Below are 18,780 nucleotides of genomic sequence, written 5' to 3'. Positions count from 1 at the left end.
TTTTCGAATTCAATGAATGGAATCAATTCGTGCAAATGAATTTATTTTTTTTTTATTTGTACAAAATAAGTATTATCAAATGACAAAAAAAATTGTGGAAAAAATTTATTTACAACAGATATTAGAGATAACGAATAAATAATTGTGACAAATTGCAAGTGGGGAAAAAAATGCATATTGATGCAAATCATTTGTTGAATTGTCGAGAGATTGAAAATTGTAATAAAAAAAAACTTTTTGTGCGTTTTTTTATTTCGTTGTTGTTGTTGTTTTTTTTTTTTTTTTTTTGCTCAAAGACAAACCTGTATCGGACGACGACATGTTTCACAAACAACATGACAACACCAATTGAATTTGCAACGGCAATTTTCCTGTTTCATTATGGTACGAAAACCACGGCCACAACATAACATATCGCAACCACCGGTTCCGGTACTATTTGTACATTCACGGCCACGTGTACCTAATGAACCGGTTTGACGATCAACATTACAGAAATTTGGTGAACTCTCTGAATAAACAATATCTTCGGGATTAGGCCAACGAGAATGATGATCTTCTGGTAGGAAACGTTTGCCCGTATTATCCGATATCACTTGTACGGCGAGATCAAATTTATATTTAAGTCGATTGGATACACTTCTTAGATTCGGTAATTGTCTCCAACAGGTTTTTGTTGTACACGAACCACTCATACCATGACATTTACATTTATGTTCCAGATAATTTTTAACAGACTATTATTATTTCATAGATCAATTATTAAATAAAAATATTGTTCTTTTTTTTAAATTTAAACTTACCAAGCGTCCTGCTTCGTAATTGTGTAATAGAATTTGATTCTTAAAATCATTACCACGTTTCCATAGATTTTCATCCAAAAATTCTTTTGATTTACGATAAGCATAGCTTATATAATTATTGCAGTAATTTTCTGCAAATAAAACTTTGTGAAAAAACAAAAAATTAGCACCATTGTTAATATACATGATAATGGATTAATGTAAACTTACAATTTGGATGTAAAGTTCTATATGGTTTGGCTTTTACATCACAATAACAATCCATAATGGTACCTTGTGCACAACCGGTAGCAATTTTATGAACAATAGCCGCCGATGTCATGGCATGAACAAATCCAGTTTCTCTTGTATCTGCAGTAAAAAAAAAACATTACACATTATTTATTGATAAATCAATCAAATCATTCGATTTGATTAATAAAAAAATTAACATTAACAACAACATACCTTTACCAAGTAATTTTCTCATTGATCGTTTATTTTTCGTTGGACAATTCCATTTACGATCAGCAAACTGATAGTGACATTCACGTACAGATTCAATTGAACCATTAATGATTTGTGATATGATTGTTGGTTCACGTTTACATATGTAAACCTGTCTTGAACGTAACCTATTTACTTTGCTACATATTCGATTTGGATCGACAATCAATAAACGGCTAAGAAACCTATTTAGGATATGGAGAATTTTTTTTATTAATGCAAACAATGAAAAAAAAAACAAACAAACAACCATTAATTGATTGATTGATTAATGTATATAGGTACAATCACTGGATTTGTTTATTCAATTGGAAAAAAAGAGTGATTTTTGATTGTTTATTATTCTTCCGTTCGTGATGCATTTCCTTGTTTTTTTTTGAATGTTTCAATAACAATAACAGACAATAACCAAACACACAAATAAAAAAAAAACACATTAACGGTAACTACTGTTTGTCAAAATTTACCGCCATCATCAAGTAAAATATTAATCGATCGTTCGTTGTTCGATAATCATGTTATCAACGAGCAAAAAAAAAAAAAGCCGCAATTTGCCGTAGGTTGCTGTTGTTTATTGTGTTCGATCAAGCCCCGGTACACACATCTGTCGATGATCATGTTAAAATAGCAACAACGACAACACCAATTGCGGTGAGAAGTAGAAATATCACATTCGATCCAACGATGACATTTTGAATGGTATTTTTTTTCTCATTGGAAGTTCAAGTGTCAACCAACATACACACATCAGACAGGTAAAAATGAATCCATGATCGACTATATAGCAAGCTATCTCGATAGAACACTAAGTAAATAATGAAAATTGAAAAAAAAATTGGTCGAAACCCAAGTTGTAAACGAAAACGTGGGGGTGGATACAAAAAACGATTACTAAGGATTTTTTCTAGATAAGTAACAAATAAACGACCTTAATATCTCTATCTCTCTCTCTCATTCATTCTTTTTTTAATTCGTTTTTAGTTGTTGTTCTTGAAACATTGATCTCAATTTTTTTTCCATTGTTCATTTCCGGCCATTATTTATATCAAACTTGAAGAGAGAAAGACGAAATTTTTGGTTTTTCTTCTTGGTTTTATATCTGAATGAAACACACAAAAAACCATTTGACCACTTATGGAAAGTTATGAATCAATGATGACGATTTACGATTTTCAAACCGGATAAATATCAAATATGAACATGGAATTAGCATAAAATCTTTTTTTTATGTTAATCACACACACACACACACACATGCACAAAAATCATCATCAATTATCACTAATCACACCACAGACACACACACACACAAACTAATGTGGTAAGAATATTTATGAGTATTCAAATGGATGAATGAAACGGACTTTGTGTGTTTTTTTCTTTTATTCAAAAGAAGAAAAAAAATAAAATTCAAACGACATAGTGTGGTGGTGGTGGTATACACTTACCAAAGATTTGCTTCGCCAATCTTACATGATGAATAGAAAATAATTGATGCTAGAATGAAAAACGTTTGGAAACGCATCCTTTTTTTTGATTTGTTTGCTGTTGTTGTTGTTGTTGTTGTTTTCTCTCTCTGTGTTTTTAATGCTGTAAATGATTCCAACTTGATGATAACAAACTTTGGATAAAATAACATGGATTTCTTTGTCTTTTTTTTTTCTTGGTTTTCAATGGTCCCCACCGAAGATGACCTGTGTTGTGAATTAAACAAACAAAAGGAATAATAAAAAAAAACATACACACATACACATGATAAATAATATAGGTAATAATCATTAATGAATGGAAATAAATTTGTTGCATAATTCAAGTGTGTGTGTGTGTGGCAAAGGTCATGAAAATTCCAGAAAAGAATGGAAAAAAAAGACATTTCCAATAACATCATCATCATCCACTTAATTTAAACCTATGGACGGTACCTGTGTGTGTGTGTTTGTTGTTGGCGATGATGTGTTGGTGGTGGTTGTGGTGGTAGAGGTCAAACACATCATACAAAAAAAAACTGGATATATTATTTAGCTAAATATTATCAGGTAAATAAAAAAAAAAAAATCAAAATCAAATCAAAATGAACCTGAAGAATTACATTATTTTATTATTTGCCATGACGACCGACAAACACACACACACACACACATACACACACAGTAATAACATTGAATCGACAATTGAATAATCGACAAAGATAAATGAATGTAACAATCATCATCATAATAATAACACCTTGATAAACATACAGACAAACACGAGAATGTGAATTTTTTTTTTTTGTTCTCTCTTTATTAGCATCAATTATTATTATTTGCCAATTCTGAATTTTTTTTTTGTAGTGATTGTTTGTGGAAGGTAATACACACACACACACACACAAATGCATGAATGTAAAAAAGATGCCCAGCAAACATTTATGGCATTTTGTTCAACGAATTATAAATACCTAAAATCAAAAATACCTAAATTGTTCAATGAAATTTGGACAATGAATGGATGAATGAATGAATAAATGGCAAACACACACACACACACAAAGAATAAAGAGAGATAAAATCCGATAATTTCAAACATCAAAAAACATCACCATCATCATTTCATTCTAAACAATCTTCAATTCATGAAAATATCTGACATTTTCTTTTTTTGTTTTGTTTTCCAATTGCCTTGTTTTTGTATATTGTAAAATAATGAAACAAACAAAATACACATATTCAGCCAGATTTAAGCTAGATAAACTACAGATAGATAGATAGATAGATAGATAGATGGATGGATGGATGGATGGATGGATAGATTCAAAAGTCAAATGATAGTAATTATAGTCAATTATAATAAACATAACTAATGGTCAAATGAGAGAGAGAGAGAGAAAGAAAACTATTGTGTGTGTGTGTGGCTCGAAGGTCATCATCATCATCATCATCATCAGGCCAAAGATCAAGGCGCGCGTAATTAATCGTAGAGGAGGTGTCGATCATTTTGAAATGAATAAGAAAAAAAAAGATGTAGAATAGATTCCAGGTGTGGGGGGTTTGAGGGGGAAACCAAGAGAGAGAGAGCGGGTCAAGAGGGTCAATAGAATTTAAATCATTTGACCATTTCGTACAATAACAACAACAACAACAACAACAAGAAAAAAGAATGGTTAATTAAGCGAAACAGATTTGTAAAAAAAAAACAAAATCAGGAAAGAAAAAAAAACCACCATAAACTATAAATGATGATGATGATTGTAAGTCCAGCTACAAAAAAAAACATACAGGGCTACTAATGAATTTTTTTTTTTTGAAAAAAAAGATGGAAAAATTTTTTTTTTAAACTAAAAACTAAATCATCGTTGTTGTTGTTGTTGTTGGAGGGGAAAGAAGGTTGGTGGTTGTATAGGGGACGACACCACCACCACCACCATGAGTTTCAAAGGTGAGAATGGTATTCAAACGCACATACACATACAAACACATTCTACATTTCTTTCTCTCTCTCTCTCTCTCTCTCTCTCTCTCTCTCTTGCCACACATACTGATAATTGTACAGGTAATACCAATATATATCTATACAAATCACACAAAAAAAAGGTAAAAGATTCACACTAATGACAGTGACCTTTGACCAGGACACTTTTAGCATTGTGTGTGTATTGAATGTGTGTTGGTCATATCTTAAAATGAAAATGAAAAAAAAACTTTGTTGATTCGTGTATATTATATATATGTTTTAAGTTGCAAATCATTCACATTCTATGTGCTTTAGCATGATGAATTTGGCAACAACAAATCCAAAAAAAAAAAAAAAATGGATGAATTGAATTGAATGTCTAATCTAATCTATTTAATGATACAATTAAACATCATTGATCATTATCATTAGCGATTCGATAAACAACGACCAAATTTTTTTTTTTGCTAGTCACGAACAAGAATCAGACAAAAAATTGATGCTAAATGGCTACCATTTTTTTTCTGTATCGATCAAAATGATCGATCCATTTTCTTCTTGACTTTCATGATTTTGTGAAAAAAAGGTGATAACAAATTAATTAATTATGTTGTGTGTGTGTGTGTGTTTGAATTGGGATGGAATTTTCAAACTAATAAAAACAGACACACCAAATTTGAGATTGTTTGAAATTTATTATATGTGTAATGAACACATACCTTTTTTTCTGGTGAGAATTGAAATTTAGTTTTTTTTGATGATGATGATGATTAGTTTTTTTTTTTTTTTTGGTTTTGTTCACCAAATAAGTAGAAGAAAAAAAAACACAAATCCAAATATTCGTGATTAATGATCTATATGATGATGGGTGATGATTGGCAATGAAATTTGTTTTTCGATCATGACCATGATCATTGGACACAATTTTTTAAATGATCAAAAAAATGTTTCTAAATGATGACCAGTAAGATGATGGCCTAACCAGCAACAACAACACATGATGATGATCACATTTTGTTTTTTGTTTTGTTGTTGTTGTTTTTTTTTTGGTTGTATTGATCACAAATTGGTAATACTGATATATTTGTGTTTATAGTAGACAATTCCAAAAATTTCAGACAAACAAAATCCGATCAACAATGAGACATTGTGTCTAAACGATTAATGAAAAGAAAAAAAAAAGAAAATGAGACACACATGTTTTTTGTTGTTGTTGTTTTGTCCACCTGTATATCACACACACACACATGAATATTCAATGATTAACGTTTTTTTTTCTAAATTCCAATGGGAATAAACACTGTATAATAGTGAAAAAAAATTTGAAAACAAAACAACGACCACAGCAGCAAGAAAAAAAACAATCAAATTGATGATGGAAAATGATTCAATATATTCAATATATATCGATATATATTTCAATTCAATGTTTTTAAAGTGTACGACACATTCAATGTCTAACATGTAACTGAATGTAGCGAATGATCAAAACCATTATATTGCCCTTATGTGTGGTTGGTGATCACTATTTTTTTTTTTATTCTATGGTATATATACTATGATGATGAGAAAAAATATATAAAAAAAAGGAGGTTCACACTTGTTCACTTTTTTTTTCTTTCTACTTCGAATGCTTTATGGAGCCAAAAGCCGCTTTGTGAATGAATGTGAGCAGCAATAGCAACAACAACAACAACAACAACAACCAAAGAAAGAAAAAAAAAGCTCAACGAACGGCAGATCGACGACGATGGCGACGGCGGCAATGATCTTTATTTTTCGCGTGGTCGTCGGCCGTTCGATGATGATGATGATCGTGGTGGTGGTGGTGGTGGTGTTGGTGTTGTTGGTAATGGTGGTGTTGTCGTCGTATTCATTTAACCAACAAGAAAGCCACAAAACAGTACAGAACATTCATTTTGATGACCAAATCAAGTAAAAAAAAAGGTGGCAGTGAATATTAGAGAAAGGTAAGAGAATGGTTGAAGCTGGTTCATCTTTTATTACACATTAAAATGTGTCATTCTAATTCAAAAAAAAAAAAATCCTGATGATAATGGTGATGGTTGACATTCATTCATTCATTCTCATCATCATTTCTCATCAATGATTATTTCATCATTAACGAAAAATAAAATAAAATAACGCGGATGATGATGAAAAAAAAATCACTCAAAATCTCCATATCTTTTACCAGAGAGATTTAATAATATCGTATCCTGGTAACAATTGCCAAAAATCAATTACACAGGCTCTGATGCTTTATTTGTGTATATACAAATTTTTTTTTCGATTTGATTTGATTTGAATTTAGTGATCGATAATATTAAATAAATATTGATTCAAACACACACACACTTGAAAAGGTGTCAAATAATAATTTTTCTTCTTTCAATCGATATAATCAAATATAGATTATGGATCACAAACACCAATAAATGTCGGTGTGATTGCATTGATTTTTGTTGTTGTCGTTGTTGTTGTTGTTGTATCGAATCCAAGATCCAAAAATTCATGATAATTGATTTTATTTTTTTTTTGTACACATGAATTCATTTTCAGTGAAAAAAAAGAAAATACAGGAAAGGAGAAGGAAATACACAATGAAATTTTTTGTTGGATTAAAATTATAAATAATAAGAAAAAAATGATCAACGATAAAATGGATTGTGTGCATCATCCATCCATCCATCCATCCATCCATCAAGATATTTTCAGGTATGGGTGTATGCGTGTATGCGGCCAATCAAATGATTAAAGAATGGTAATCAAAGCAAATCATTAACAAATATTGATTGATTGATGTTCAGGTGCATCGATACATTTTTTTCTTGATTTTACATATCTTACAATTGACCTGTGCGTATGTCAAATTGAAACAAAAGCGAAAAAAAAAATTCCGTGTAATTAGCTTGTTCGGGTTATATTTATCATCATCATCATCCATTATTATAATATTTACCTGACAGCACCAATGGAATGTACAATTACAACGTTCATATTCTTCAATTTCTTCGGTTATATAGCCACGACCACAACATAATAGATGACAACCTGTTGAAATTAAATGAAAAATAATTTTTTTGGTTGTTTTTTTTAAAAAAAATAGAAAGAATTAAAGAACCAGCCCAACACATACCTTCAACACCAATTGAGGAAGCATTACATGTACGGCCCTGTGTACCCATTACACCATATTTATGATTTGGAACACAAAAATCCGGTGATTCTTCAAAATAGATCAAATCTTCACGTGTGGGTGTTTTATAGCCTATATTTATAATGAATATATGGACAATGTGAACAGAATGAAAAAATGGAAACAAAACAAACAAAAAAACATACCACTTTCATATGGTTTTAATTGTACATGTTTCATCATTTTTCGGGTAAAACCACGATATTCATTACTTATCGATACACGTGATGCACCATCAAAACGATCTTTAAGATTATTGCCAATATCACGAAATGATGGTAAACGCATCCAACATGTTTGTAATGTACTAAACAACAACAACAACAACAACAAAATCGATTTCGAATTGAAATGGATCGATAAAAAAAAACAATAAAAAAAACTTACCATGATCCACTCATACCATGACATTTACATTCACGTCTCATTTCATTTGATACATGCTATTTTGATGGGCAAATAAAAACAAACAACAAACAAACAAAGAGAATGAATGAATGATGAATTTCAATCAAAAATTTAAATAAAATGAAAAAAAAAATTCGACCCGGAATCGATAAAATCAATTGAATTGATAGACGAAAGTATCAGCTTTGCAGCCAATTGCCAGTCAATCAAAAATTTTGCATATGTTTTTTTTTCACTGACTGTTATCTATCACTAGGCTGCCCATTATCATCATCATTGATGATGATTATGATGATGATGATGGCCTATGAATATGAACGAACAAAAAAAACGATCGACTACTACTACTAATGCTACCACCACCACCACTTATTCACCATTAAATTATCTTATTGATCATTTAAAAAATTTTCAAATAACGATAAAACAAGAGACAATTGGACACTGGTCTTATCTCGCTCGCTCTCTTTCTCAATATTATTCATTTTCGTATTATTTTGCCTCAAGTCAAAATTATCGAAGGTAAGAATCGATTGTGTAAACGATAATGATGACGATCATGATGACCAATGATGTTATTTTTGACGAATCATTTGGAATTTGAACGAAAAAAAAAACTGGCCATCATCTACAAAATGAATAAATAAATAAGTGTGTGGACATCATCATCATCGACATCATTTTCACCAAAAAAAAAGTAAAAGAAAAAAATACCAAATGAAATGAAAAACTTATCTTAATTGAAATGATAAATGATATGAATATAATAAACATAATGAAAAAAAACTCATGATAATGATGATGATGATGATGATGATGAATACACCATTTATCGACTCAATTTTCATTCAATCCAATTTAGAATTTTCTCTCTCTCTCTCTCTCTCTTTTTCTTTCTCTCTCCAAAAAATGATAATACATTCGATCGATAAATAGATGGAATAAAAAAAAATATTTTTCGCGGTTCAATCATCATCATCATCATCATCATCAGTTTTAAATATACAGACAGATAGAATGGACAGATAGTTTTGGCCAATCCGATTAGTGTATGATGATGATATGATCATCATCATCATCACAAATTTGTACATTAAATTTAATAATCACACACACACACAGCACATAGATATGAGTGTAAAATTTAAATTTTTTTTTTTATTTTTTTTTGCATCCATAAACATTGATAATAATGATGCTGAAATAGCCAAAATGTCTGTAAATATTATTATATATATCATAATCAGAGACTATCAGTTTCTCACGAGACTTTTTTTTATTTTTGGTTTGGTTTGCTGTTGAACAAAAAAAAATTTTTTTTTTCAAGAGAATTTTTCGTTTTTTTTTTTGTTTTTAAATGACCAATAAATGGTGCGTGAAATTAGCCTTTTAGTACCGATGATGATGATGATGATGATCACCATTTGTAATCGATTTGTTCGATTTTTTGTTTTGTTTTGTTGGTTACCCATAAAAACCGGAATAAATGCATGATGATGATATGATCAATATACAATTATCGTATCGATTCAATCACTAAACACACACACACACACCTGCACAGAAAAAAAAATGATGCATAAACATAGATTCCATTCAATTAGTTGATTTCGTCGTCAATCAACTGTGTGTGTGTGCATGTGTCTGTTATAAGTGTCTCAATTAGTCGTCGAGTAGTTTTTTTTCTCGTGTTCATGAATGAATGACCACCACAACGAACAACAAAAAAAAAAATTTTTAAACTTTAAAAAAAACAGACCTAGACCATTTCGATAAGATCACTGCTGTCACTGCTCTAATTGATTTAGATCAATTTTTTTTTGTTGTTGTTGTTGTTGGAATTCTCATCAATGAATAGGATGGTCACTTGACTTTTATTGTTGACTACAAATGATTAAAATGGCCCAAAGATTTGGAATTTCTGTCACACTCACACACACACATACACAACAAACAAAATGGCTAAATTTATCCCGAAACAAACAAATAAAAAAATCTTGTAATGATCACAGTTTTTTTTTCTGGCAAAGAAAAACAAAATTTTTTTTTCCTACGAAAGAATCCCAATATAACAATAATAATTGTCACATGTCAAAATGGTAATTCTTTTTTTCACCTACGGTATGTGTGTGTGACACTTTGTATTGAAATAAAAAAAAATTTTCTTCGATTTCTTGTCGATCTAAATTTCTTTTTTTTTTTTTTTTTGGTTAACAAATCTCTTTTTCTCTTAATTGGAAGAAAGGCTAACAACAACAACAAATGAATGAATAAATGAAATTCGCCAATTTGTTATGCATGCCAAACCATATTTTTTCCTGTGTGTGTATATATAGACGGTGTGGTCCATGAATTTGCAACAACAACAACAACAACAACAACAACAACAAGAAAAATCAGCAGGACCTTGTTATATATAGCGAGAGAGAGATTATTACAATCATCATCATCATCATGATTACAACAACAACAACATTTGACAAGTGTTGAAAAACTGTCCCCGTGTGTTTTTTTTTCTCAAATCCATTATTCTTTTGGGCTGACCACCATCATCACCACCACCACCACCACCATCATCATCACCACTATCAACACCCCTCAATCGAACGTGTATCGAAAACGAAACGGTGTTGTTCAATTGTTGTTGATAAACTGTACCGAATTGAATGAAGAAATAGAGAAAGAGAGAGAGGAGAAACAAACCCGATCAATGATCATTAGGTTGTTTCACTTTCTTTTATTTTTTCTTCATTGTGAAAATTTTCATTCATTCATTCACTATGTGTCAAAATGAATCAAAAGAAAAAAAGAAACAACGATTTTCGGCCCGAATGACTTTGAGAAATTGAATCATTATGTGACGCTGGTGGTGGTCACCTTGTTTTTTTTTTTTTGTTCACCACAATACACAATATTACTTACATGAAAATTTGTTCCATCAAAAAAAAAAGGTAATAATGATCACATATTTTGGAACAACAGAGACAAAACTAACCAAACAACATGACCCCCCACAATACACATAACACACACACACACACACATCGTAATAATTGTTACCTATTATAGCTACACCAAAAAAAAAAAAAAAAAAATGGAACAAACCACCATACAATTCAATATAAAAAAAATCACAGTATGTCTTAATTATTGGATTCAATCAACTTGAAATCACTTGCCACACATTGTTATGGCCACCAGTTGATGATGATGATGATGATGATGAAAAAAATAGAAAAAGAAGAGAAGATTCGATTTGAAAAATTTTTTGATTATTTGAAAATGAAATATATCTCTACTACTACCCAAATATTGGATAATCGATCTCGTGCTGGCTCTCAATCATTATTATTATTATTTTTTTCAGTGGTTTTTTTTTTGACCCTGGTTATTTAGGCACCCGTTGTTTGTTGTTTTTTGTGTTTGTTTGACATGATTGACTGTGATCTGTTTTTTTTTTCGTACTGGGTTGATTGTTTTTTTTTTGGGACTATCACCTAATTAAAAATTTAGCCTAGGTGATCATCTATCTGTTCACATGGTCACATTGACAGTCAGAATTTTGTCATTGGTTTTTTTTTGGATGAATGAATGAATGAATGAAAAAAACAGAATCTACTTACCAATCGTCCAGCTTCATTATTATGTAGATTCATTACAAAACGTAAATCACGACCACGTTCAGCTGAATCAACAAATTGACGGGCAAATTTATAGCCAAAATCAATATTATCAGAACAACCACCCCATTCCCAATCGATACCGGATGGTTTACGATTATAACGATAATCACAAGTACATGTTTCAATCATACCTAATCCAAACGAAAAAAAAATAATGATGACGATGATGATCAGAAAAAATCCGATTTCAAAAAAAAAAAAAAAATAAATAAATATAAAATACCTTCACTACAAGCTCTAGCAATTGAATGTGCAACTGCAGCACTGGTCAATGCATAAACAAATGCCGTCTCTCGGCATCCTATAATTGTCCAACAAAAATAAAAATGGTTGAATGTAACAAAATGTCATAAATTCTGTGATCATCTCCATAATTCATGTTGTTATTACTTACCACGTTGAATAATTTTACCGAAAACATGTTTTCCTTTTTTCCAATCATTCACCGGACAATTCCAACGACGATCTTTAAATTGTGTTTGACATTCATTAATGGCCATTTTCATTGCACGTGCAATGGCTGTCAATACACCAGGATTATCTCGAACTAATTTACGTTGTTTTTTTCTCAATGGTAAATTCATTGTATTCAATAGCTGATTTGTTGTTGATTGTAATGAATTTGATCCCATGCTTATTGATGGTAATATTACATTTGTATGACGGCCATCCATATGTTGTTTAGCCACATCGAATGATGATGACGATGATGATGATTCAATCATAGTTGATGATGATGATGATGGTGAATGACGAGCAATATCCCTATAGTAAGGCAAACACAAATCAATTATTAATCAACCATTGAATTAATCGATTGGTAAACAAACATGATTTGTATTGTATAACCAATGTTGATGATGATGATGATGATGATAGTTTGATGATCGAACTCAACAAGTTTCATCAATCAATCAATCAATCAAAACAAGAAAAAGTAAACATTGAAAAAAAATAAAGAGGAAGTTTACATTTAAACAAAAGCCAAAAAAAATCATCATCATCATCATCATTACCATCATCACTGTCAACATACAAATAGACAGACACAGGATATATAGGCCGTATTTGGCAAAGTAAATAAAAAATTTGGTGATTTTTTTTCATGTTTTTTTTTATTTTTTTTTTTGACCAAAAAAGAGATTTGGGTCATAGTCATCTGTTTATTTATGTGAAAAAAGGTGTGCATGTGTGCAACAATCAAAAAAAAAAAAAAAATTTCAATCCACGATACAATCGATTTGTTGATGATGAAATTCTTCAAACTTTTCAACACTTGTACTTTTATCATTGGAATGGAATTTTATTTTTCAATCTTCATCATCATCATCATCATTATCATTGAAATGATGTTAATGACGATGATCAAAGTGGCTTATTTGGCGAAAAAAAAACAAAATCTTTTTCTTTTCATTTGATTAGATTAGAACAAATCCCTATAATCAAGGGAGAGAGGGAGAAAATTGAAAAAACCCTCGACGACGACGACAACGACACAACGATGTCGATCGTTTTTCATTTTAATTAAGTTTAATTTTTATGGACACAAAAAAAATGTCATTCCATAAAAGCAGTAGAAAAAAAACACACATACACACACACAGCCACTTAGTGAAAATTTTCAGCTAATTCATCGAAATAAGCCAAAAAAAGATTTGTGTGTGTGTGTAGGATGATGATGGTGAGATATAGATCAATCAAGAAAAATTGGAGCCCAAAAAAAACCGCACATTTAAAGAAAAAAAGAAGAAACAAAACCGACCAATGTGGTAGGTAAAATTTATCAATAACAACAACAACAACAACAACAAAAAATGCGACAAAGCTACCTGTTGCATTTTTTTTCTTGGTGCAATATACGTAACATTATCATTTTTTTTTTCGATAGTGTCAAATCGATACAACTTGCATACACACACACACACACACAAAAAAAACGGGCAATGACCAAAAAAGACAAAATTTGACTCTTTTCAATTTTGATTCGGTGAATGAAACAACAAGAAAATTAAGTTGTGAATTTTTTTTTCTGTACTCGAAAACAGAGAGAAGAAAAAATATTTCGGAATTCAAATCAATCAATTAAATTGAAATTTCGTTTTGATTTTTTCGTTTTTGTTTTTGTTTTGTTTCACAAAAGAATCTGAAGAAAAAATGCCAATAATTTTTGGAAACTTATCCTTATCAATTTGCTACAATCTTGATTTTATTTGATTTTTTTTTTGGTGGTACAACAAAAAAAAATAACAAAATTCGATTGGGTGGATTTGACATTGATTTTGTTTGATGTTAATTAGACACACACACACACACACATACACACAATCAAGTAACCAGTCAATGGCAGAAGCCCGAAAAAAATAACCATCAAATACTTCAACACACACACACACGCACACATAGCATCATCATCAAATCATTTAGTCGTGATTCACTAAATTCCAACATCAATTTTCAATTTTGATTCGAATCAATATGGACAGATTGAATAGATGGATGAATGAGTGGACTACTGGTGTAGACATTTTCTTCTGCTCTCTCTCTTGGTCTTTTGGTTTTGTTTAGTTAGATTTTATCACTAACTGTCGATCGCAAAACCAAACAGAACAGAACAGAACACAGAACACAAAACCTAATCTAATCATAAATCCATACATTTTTTTTTCGTTCGAAAATTTTTTTTTTTTTTTGAAAAGTTTTTTTCATCCACTTGGCACATGTCAGACATAATAATCACAATCGGTATGATCATTTTCCTGTTGCTGTTGCTGGCTGTTACAACAACAACAGAAATCAAATTTGCAAAAAAAAAATGAAGAAATGAAATTGTAATTAACAAAACAACATGTGATGGTTAATAACAGGTTAGTTTTTAGGACCTAAGAGAACCATTGATGATGATGATGATGGGCCAGAAAGCAAAAAAAAAAACATGCATGGCCAAGCAAGCTAGGAAAGATCACGTGCATGTCAAAAAGAAAAAGAAAAATTTTTGGTCAAAGTGTAAGAAAGAAGAATTACCTTTACACCATCAGATAAGATGAGAAATGAAACGCACAAACACACACACACACACACAGATACACAAAGACAATTAGAATCATTACATCTCTCACCTTTTTTCTTTTTCTTTTGTTTTTTTTTTACATTGATTCATTATCATCATTATCAAAATGCAAAAAAAAACCGGCTGCTGTTCTCATTCAAGCCTAACATTTTCATGTTCATGTGTTGTTTTTGTTCTGGTCTTTTGCATGATCATCAATGATGATCATCATTAGTGTAATGAATGATATATACATACATACATCCGACATATATACAATAATCCAATTGGAATTGTATTTCTTCTCTCTCTTTCTCTCTTTCTTTCTCATAATACGGTTCGTTGAGCAACCGAAAGACAAATGGAAAAAAAGAAAAAATTGTGTAAAAACAAAATTTTCATTGCTAGATGGATTCATTTTTTTTGGTTTTTGTTTTTTTGGTTTCACTTACCACCATTTTGATCCTTTCATTGATGGTATCATATTTGTTTCAATCATCATTGGATTAATACTACGTGGTATTTGATTCGATACATTGATTGAATTTCTTCGTGATGGTGATGAACCACCGCTATTACCACTACTTGACCGTTGTTGTACATTATTTGTTGTTGTTGTTGTTGTTGTCGTTGTTGATGGATGATGATTACGATGATGATGATGATGATTGAAATAATTTTGAAAATTTGGATGTTGATATAAAATCTGTTGCTGTGATGGAAATGGTATCGATAATAATTGACTATTATAATAAGGGCTATTTGTTTTTATCGCATTATTTGATGATGATGATGATGATGATGATATTTGGTGATGGTGATGATTGACCATACGATTTGATCGACGTTGTTCTTGTTGTCGATAAATTGTCGATGATGATGTATAATTTAAATTCGGATGATGAACATAATGATGTGATGATTGTCGTGGTGACATAAATTGTTGTGAACGAATCGATGATGATCTCCAATGATCACTACTGCTTTGAGGATTGGCAATAATAGTATTGATTATCATTACTAATGATAAAAAAATGAATAAAGGCCATCTACATGATGATGATGATGAGAACATTAATGATAAAAGAGATCTATTAATATTAATTTTCGTTCTTGAACGTTTCGTATTAAATTGGCAACAATTATTGTCAGATATAATAAAGGTCGTATATTGATGGCCAAATGACCAATGATGATGATGAATATGATGATGATTTTGATGCAATGATGACCAGATTAATGATGATGATGATGGTGGTGATGATGATGAATTTATAAAATGATGATTTTTTGTATCCGTTTCCGGTGGATCAATGATCCTTTCTCTATGATTATTATTGTTATATAAATGAGTCATTATTGATTGAGTGATCGATTGATTGATTGTGATTAATTAATTAATTATTATTATTATTATTATTGGTTGATTGATGTTTAATTGCATATTCAATTGAAAAAGGCGTGTAATTTTTGTTTTGTTTTGTTTTGGTTTTTTTTTCGTACAATATCTATATTTATTCAAAATAAAAATGTAATGGATGGATGAATAATTCGGATGGATCAGTTATCACACTTAATTCATGGATGTTCTGTTTTGTTGTTGTTGTTGTTGCTGTGTGTGTTGATGATCACAAACTAGGTTGAACGAATATTATATTAATCACCACAAGTGGCTAATTCTCTCTTATTTTTTTTCTGTTCATTTCATCATTCTGTCTCTTTTCATTTCTTTCACACATTTAATAAACATTGAACTTGACTGTACGGTGGCTATCTAACGAATGTGTGTATGACTCTCACAAACACCCCAACAAGATGAACTGATGATTCTCTCTATCACTCACTCACACACTCTCTTTCTCTATTTCATTCTCAAATAATTTTTTTTTATTTTATTTATTTCAGGATTGTTTGCATGTCCTGTACCTGTATGTGTGGTATATACATATATAATAATAAATGTGTACGTGTCTGTTGCTCAGTGTTTTTTTTTTTTTTTTTTTTTGGTTTCCCATTACACATTGACTCTTCATTCATTCATATAAAATATTCATTTCAATAAAATATAGCTGGACAGGTATAGTAGGTATAAACAGCAACACACATACATACATTACACAAACATTACAAGTGTCATATATTCATATTTTTTTTTTTGACATTTCATTCTCTCCCAGACAACATCGGCAAATGATGATTCATATTGGTGAAAACAAATAAATCGAAAATCAAATTACGATAAACATCCATTAATTGTATTATTATATTGTTCGGATTGGTCAGTGAATTTTTTTTTTGTTAATTAATCCAAAATGGACATTACATAATGTAGTGAAAAAAAAATATCATAAGCTCATTATTATTATTATTATAGCCCCAAGAAAAAAAAACCAATCAAATGTAATTGTAAATCTATTCATGTCATTTGATTGGTTAATAGTTAAATGTTATGCTCCGCCTTTAGTACCGCCCCTAAAACAGTAGGTAACATAAACGGCAAAATATATTTGAAATGGTTTGCCTTGTTGCCTTGCTGTATTGATGATGATGAAGATGCTTCACAGGGTCACTGTCATAATATGTGAATGAATGAATGAATGAAATTTTCAAATTGTGAAAACGATATCTTTGGTTTTTTTTGGGAAAGAATTGTGCAAAAAAAAAAATAAAACATTTTCAAATCATAATCAATACACACAGGCAAAGTGTTTGTTTGTGTGTGTGTGTGTGTGTGTTTTCAATTAATTTCAATTCCTGGACACACCAAACAAACACACACACACACACACACAGGTATAGGGCAGATAAAAAAAAACATGTCAGACATCAACGTGGTAGGTCTCTCTCTCTCTCTCTCTCTCTCTCTTGACTAGGCGACTAATTGAATAGTTACCTATTGCGTTGTTGTTGTTGTTGTTGTTTTCTTCATTTATATTTAGTGTTATTATGGCCAAGAAAGAAAGAAAAAAAAAATTTGAAAATGTTTGATAACTGAATTAGTAGTAGTACGTTTTCATTTGGTGTTGTGTTTTAGATGTTCAACAAATAAAAAGTGTCGGTGATACAACAACAACAACAACATATATGTGAAAGGTGAACGTGTTAGAATGATAGATGATGATGAGTGCGTGTAATTTTCCCTCAAATGTTCAAATATTGATTACATACATACATGCAAAAAAAAAAGATGCCAGAGGGAAAAACCGGCTAATTTGCTTTGAAAATATATTAGGCCAAACCTATAGATTGAGAGGAGGAGGAGGAATAGTGGGCCTAATTTTTGATTGTAAATTTAAAATTGAAAATTGAAAAAAAAACAGAAAAAAAGATGCATAAACATGATGAAAAACATGATCAAATTCTTAATTATCAAGTTAAAAAAAAGGCGGCTTTTATTCTTCAAGTATTTATGGGAGATGAGTTTGTTTTTCACAACAACAAAAAACCACGACATTTTTCCTCACACATTAAATGTCTGGTGACATTGTTATCATATATATTATAGCTGCTGCTGATGGTCAATATATATTGCGACTGGACACACACACACACGCATAAACATAAATAAAACACGTATAAACAACATAGTGACAAAACATATGTATAAACTTATTGGTGGCTAGCCAATGCTCATAAAATTGAAATTATCTAGCCGACTGACTGACTGACTGACTGAATGACTGACTGCTATCTATTATATTCTATAGCTAGATAGATATAGAT

At 30.5% G+C, this 18,780-nt stretch overlaps 2 protein-coding genes across 3 annotated transcripts; both read right to left on the bottom strand.

Moving 5' to 3' along the window:
* Positions 1 to 26: 26 nt before the first annotated feature.
* On the bottom strand, positions 27 to 6,231 carry LOC124499713 (protein Wnt-6). 2 transcript variants are annotated; one of them, XM_075735850.1, is made up of 7 exons: positions 5,948 to 6,231; positions 5,441 to 5,874; positions 2,738 to 2,983; positions 1,251 to 1,474; positions 1,014 to 1,154; positions 804 to 946; positions 27 to 737 (listed from the first exon to the last, which is right to left on the bottom strand). In XM_075735850.1, exons 3-7 carry the CDS (start codon positions 2,926 to 2,928, stop codon positions 291 to 293), a joined length of 1,146 nt encoding a protein of 381 aa, XP_075591965.1. In that variant the 5' UTR covers positions 2,929 to 2,983; positions 5,441 to 5,874; positions 5,948 to 6,231; the 3' UTR covers positions 27 to 290. The 2 variants fall into 2 exon arrangements, with proteins under 2 accessions (XP_075591965.1, XP_046919614.2); XM_047063658.2 differs by having other exon boundaries at positions 5,441 to 6,231.
* A 1,005-nt stretch (positions 6,232 to 7,236) lies between these two features.
* On the bottom strand, positions 7,237 to 16,823 carry LOC124499712 (uncharacterized). The gene is made up of 9 exons (XM_047063657.2): positions 15,510 to 16,823; positions 12,406 to 12,776; positions 12,235 to 12,312; positions 11,952 to 12,142; positions 8,308 to 8,363; positions 8,067 to 8,227; positions 7,861 to 7,992; positions 7,684 to 7,775; positions 7,237 to 7,578 (listed from the first exon to the last, which is right to left on the bottom strand). The coding sequence occupies exons 1-9, from the start codon at positions 16,412 to 16,414 to the stop codon at positions 7,528 to 7,530; spliced, it is 2,037 nt and encodes a 678-aa protein (XP_046919613.2). The 5' UTR covers positions 16,415 to 16,823; the 3' UTR covers positions 7,237 to 7,527.
* Between the last annotated feature and the right edge of the window lie 1,957 nt (positions 16,824 to 18,780).

Source organism: Dermatophagoides farinae, chromosome 2 (assembly GCF_024713945.1).
Source record: "Dermatophagoides farinae isolate YC_2012a chromosome 2, ASM2471394v1, whole genome shotgun sequence".
NCBI classification, from domain to species: Eukaryota; Metazoa; Arthropoda; class Arachnida; order Sarcoptiformes; family Pyroglyphidae; genus Dermatophagoides; species Dermatophagoides farinae.
This window is presented reverse-complemented; position numbering and strand designations above follow the sequence as displayed.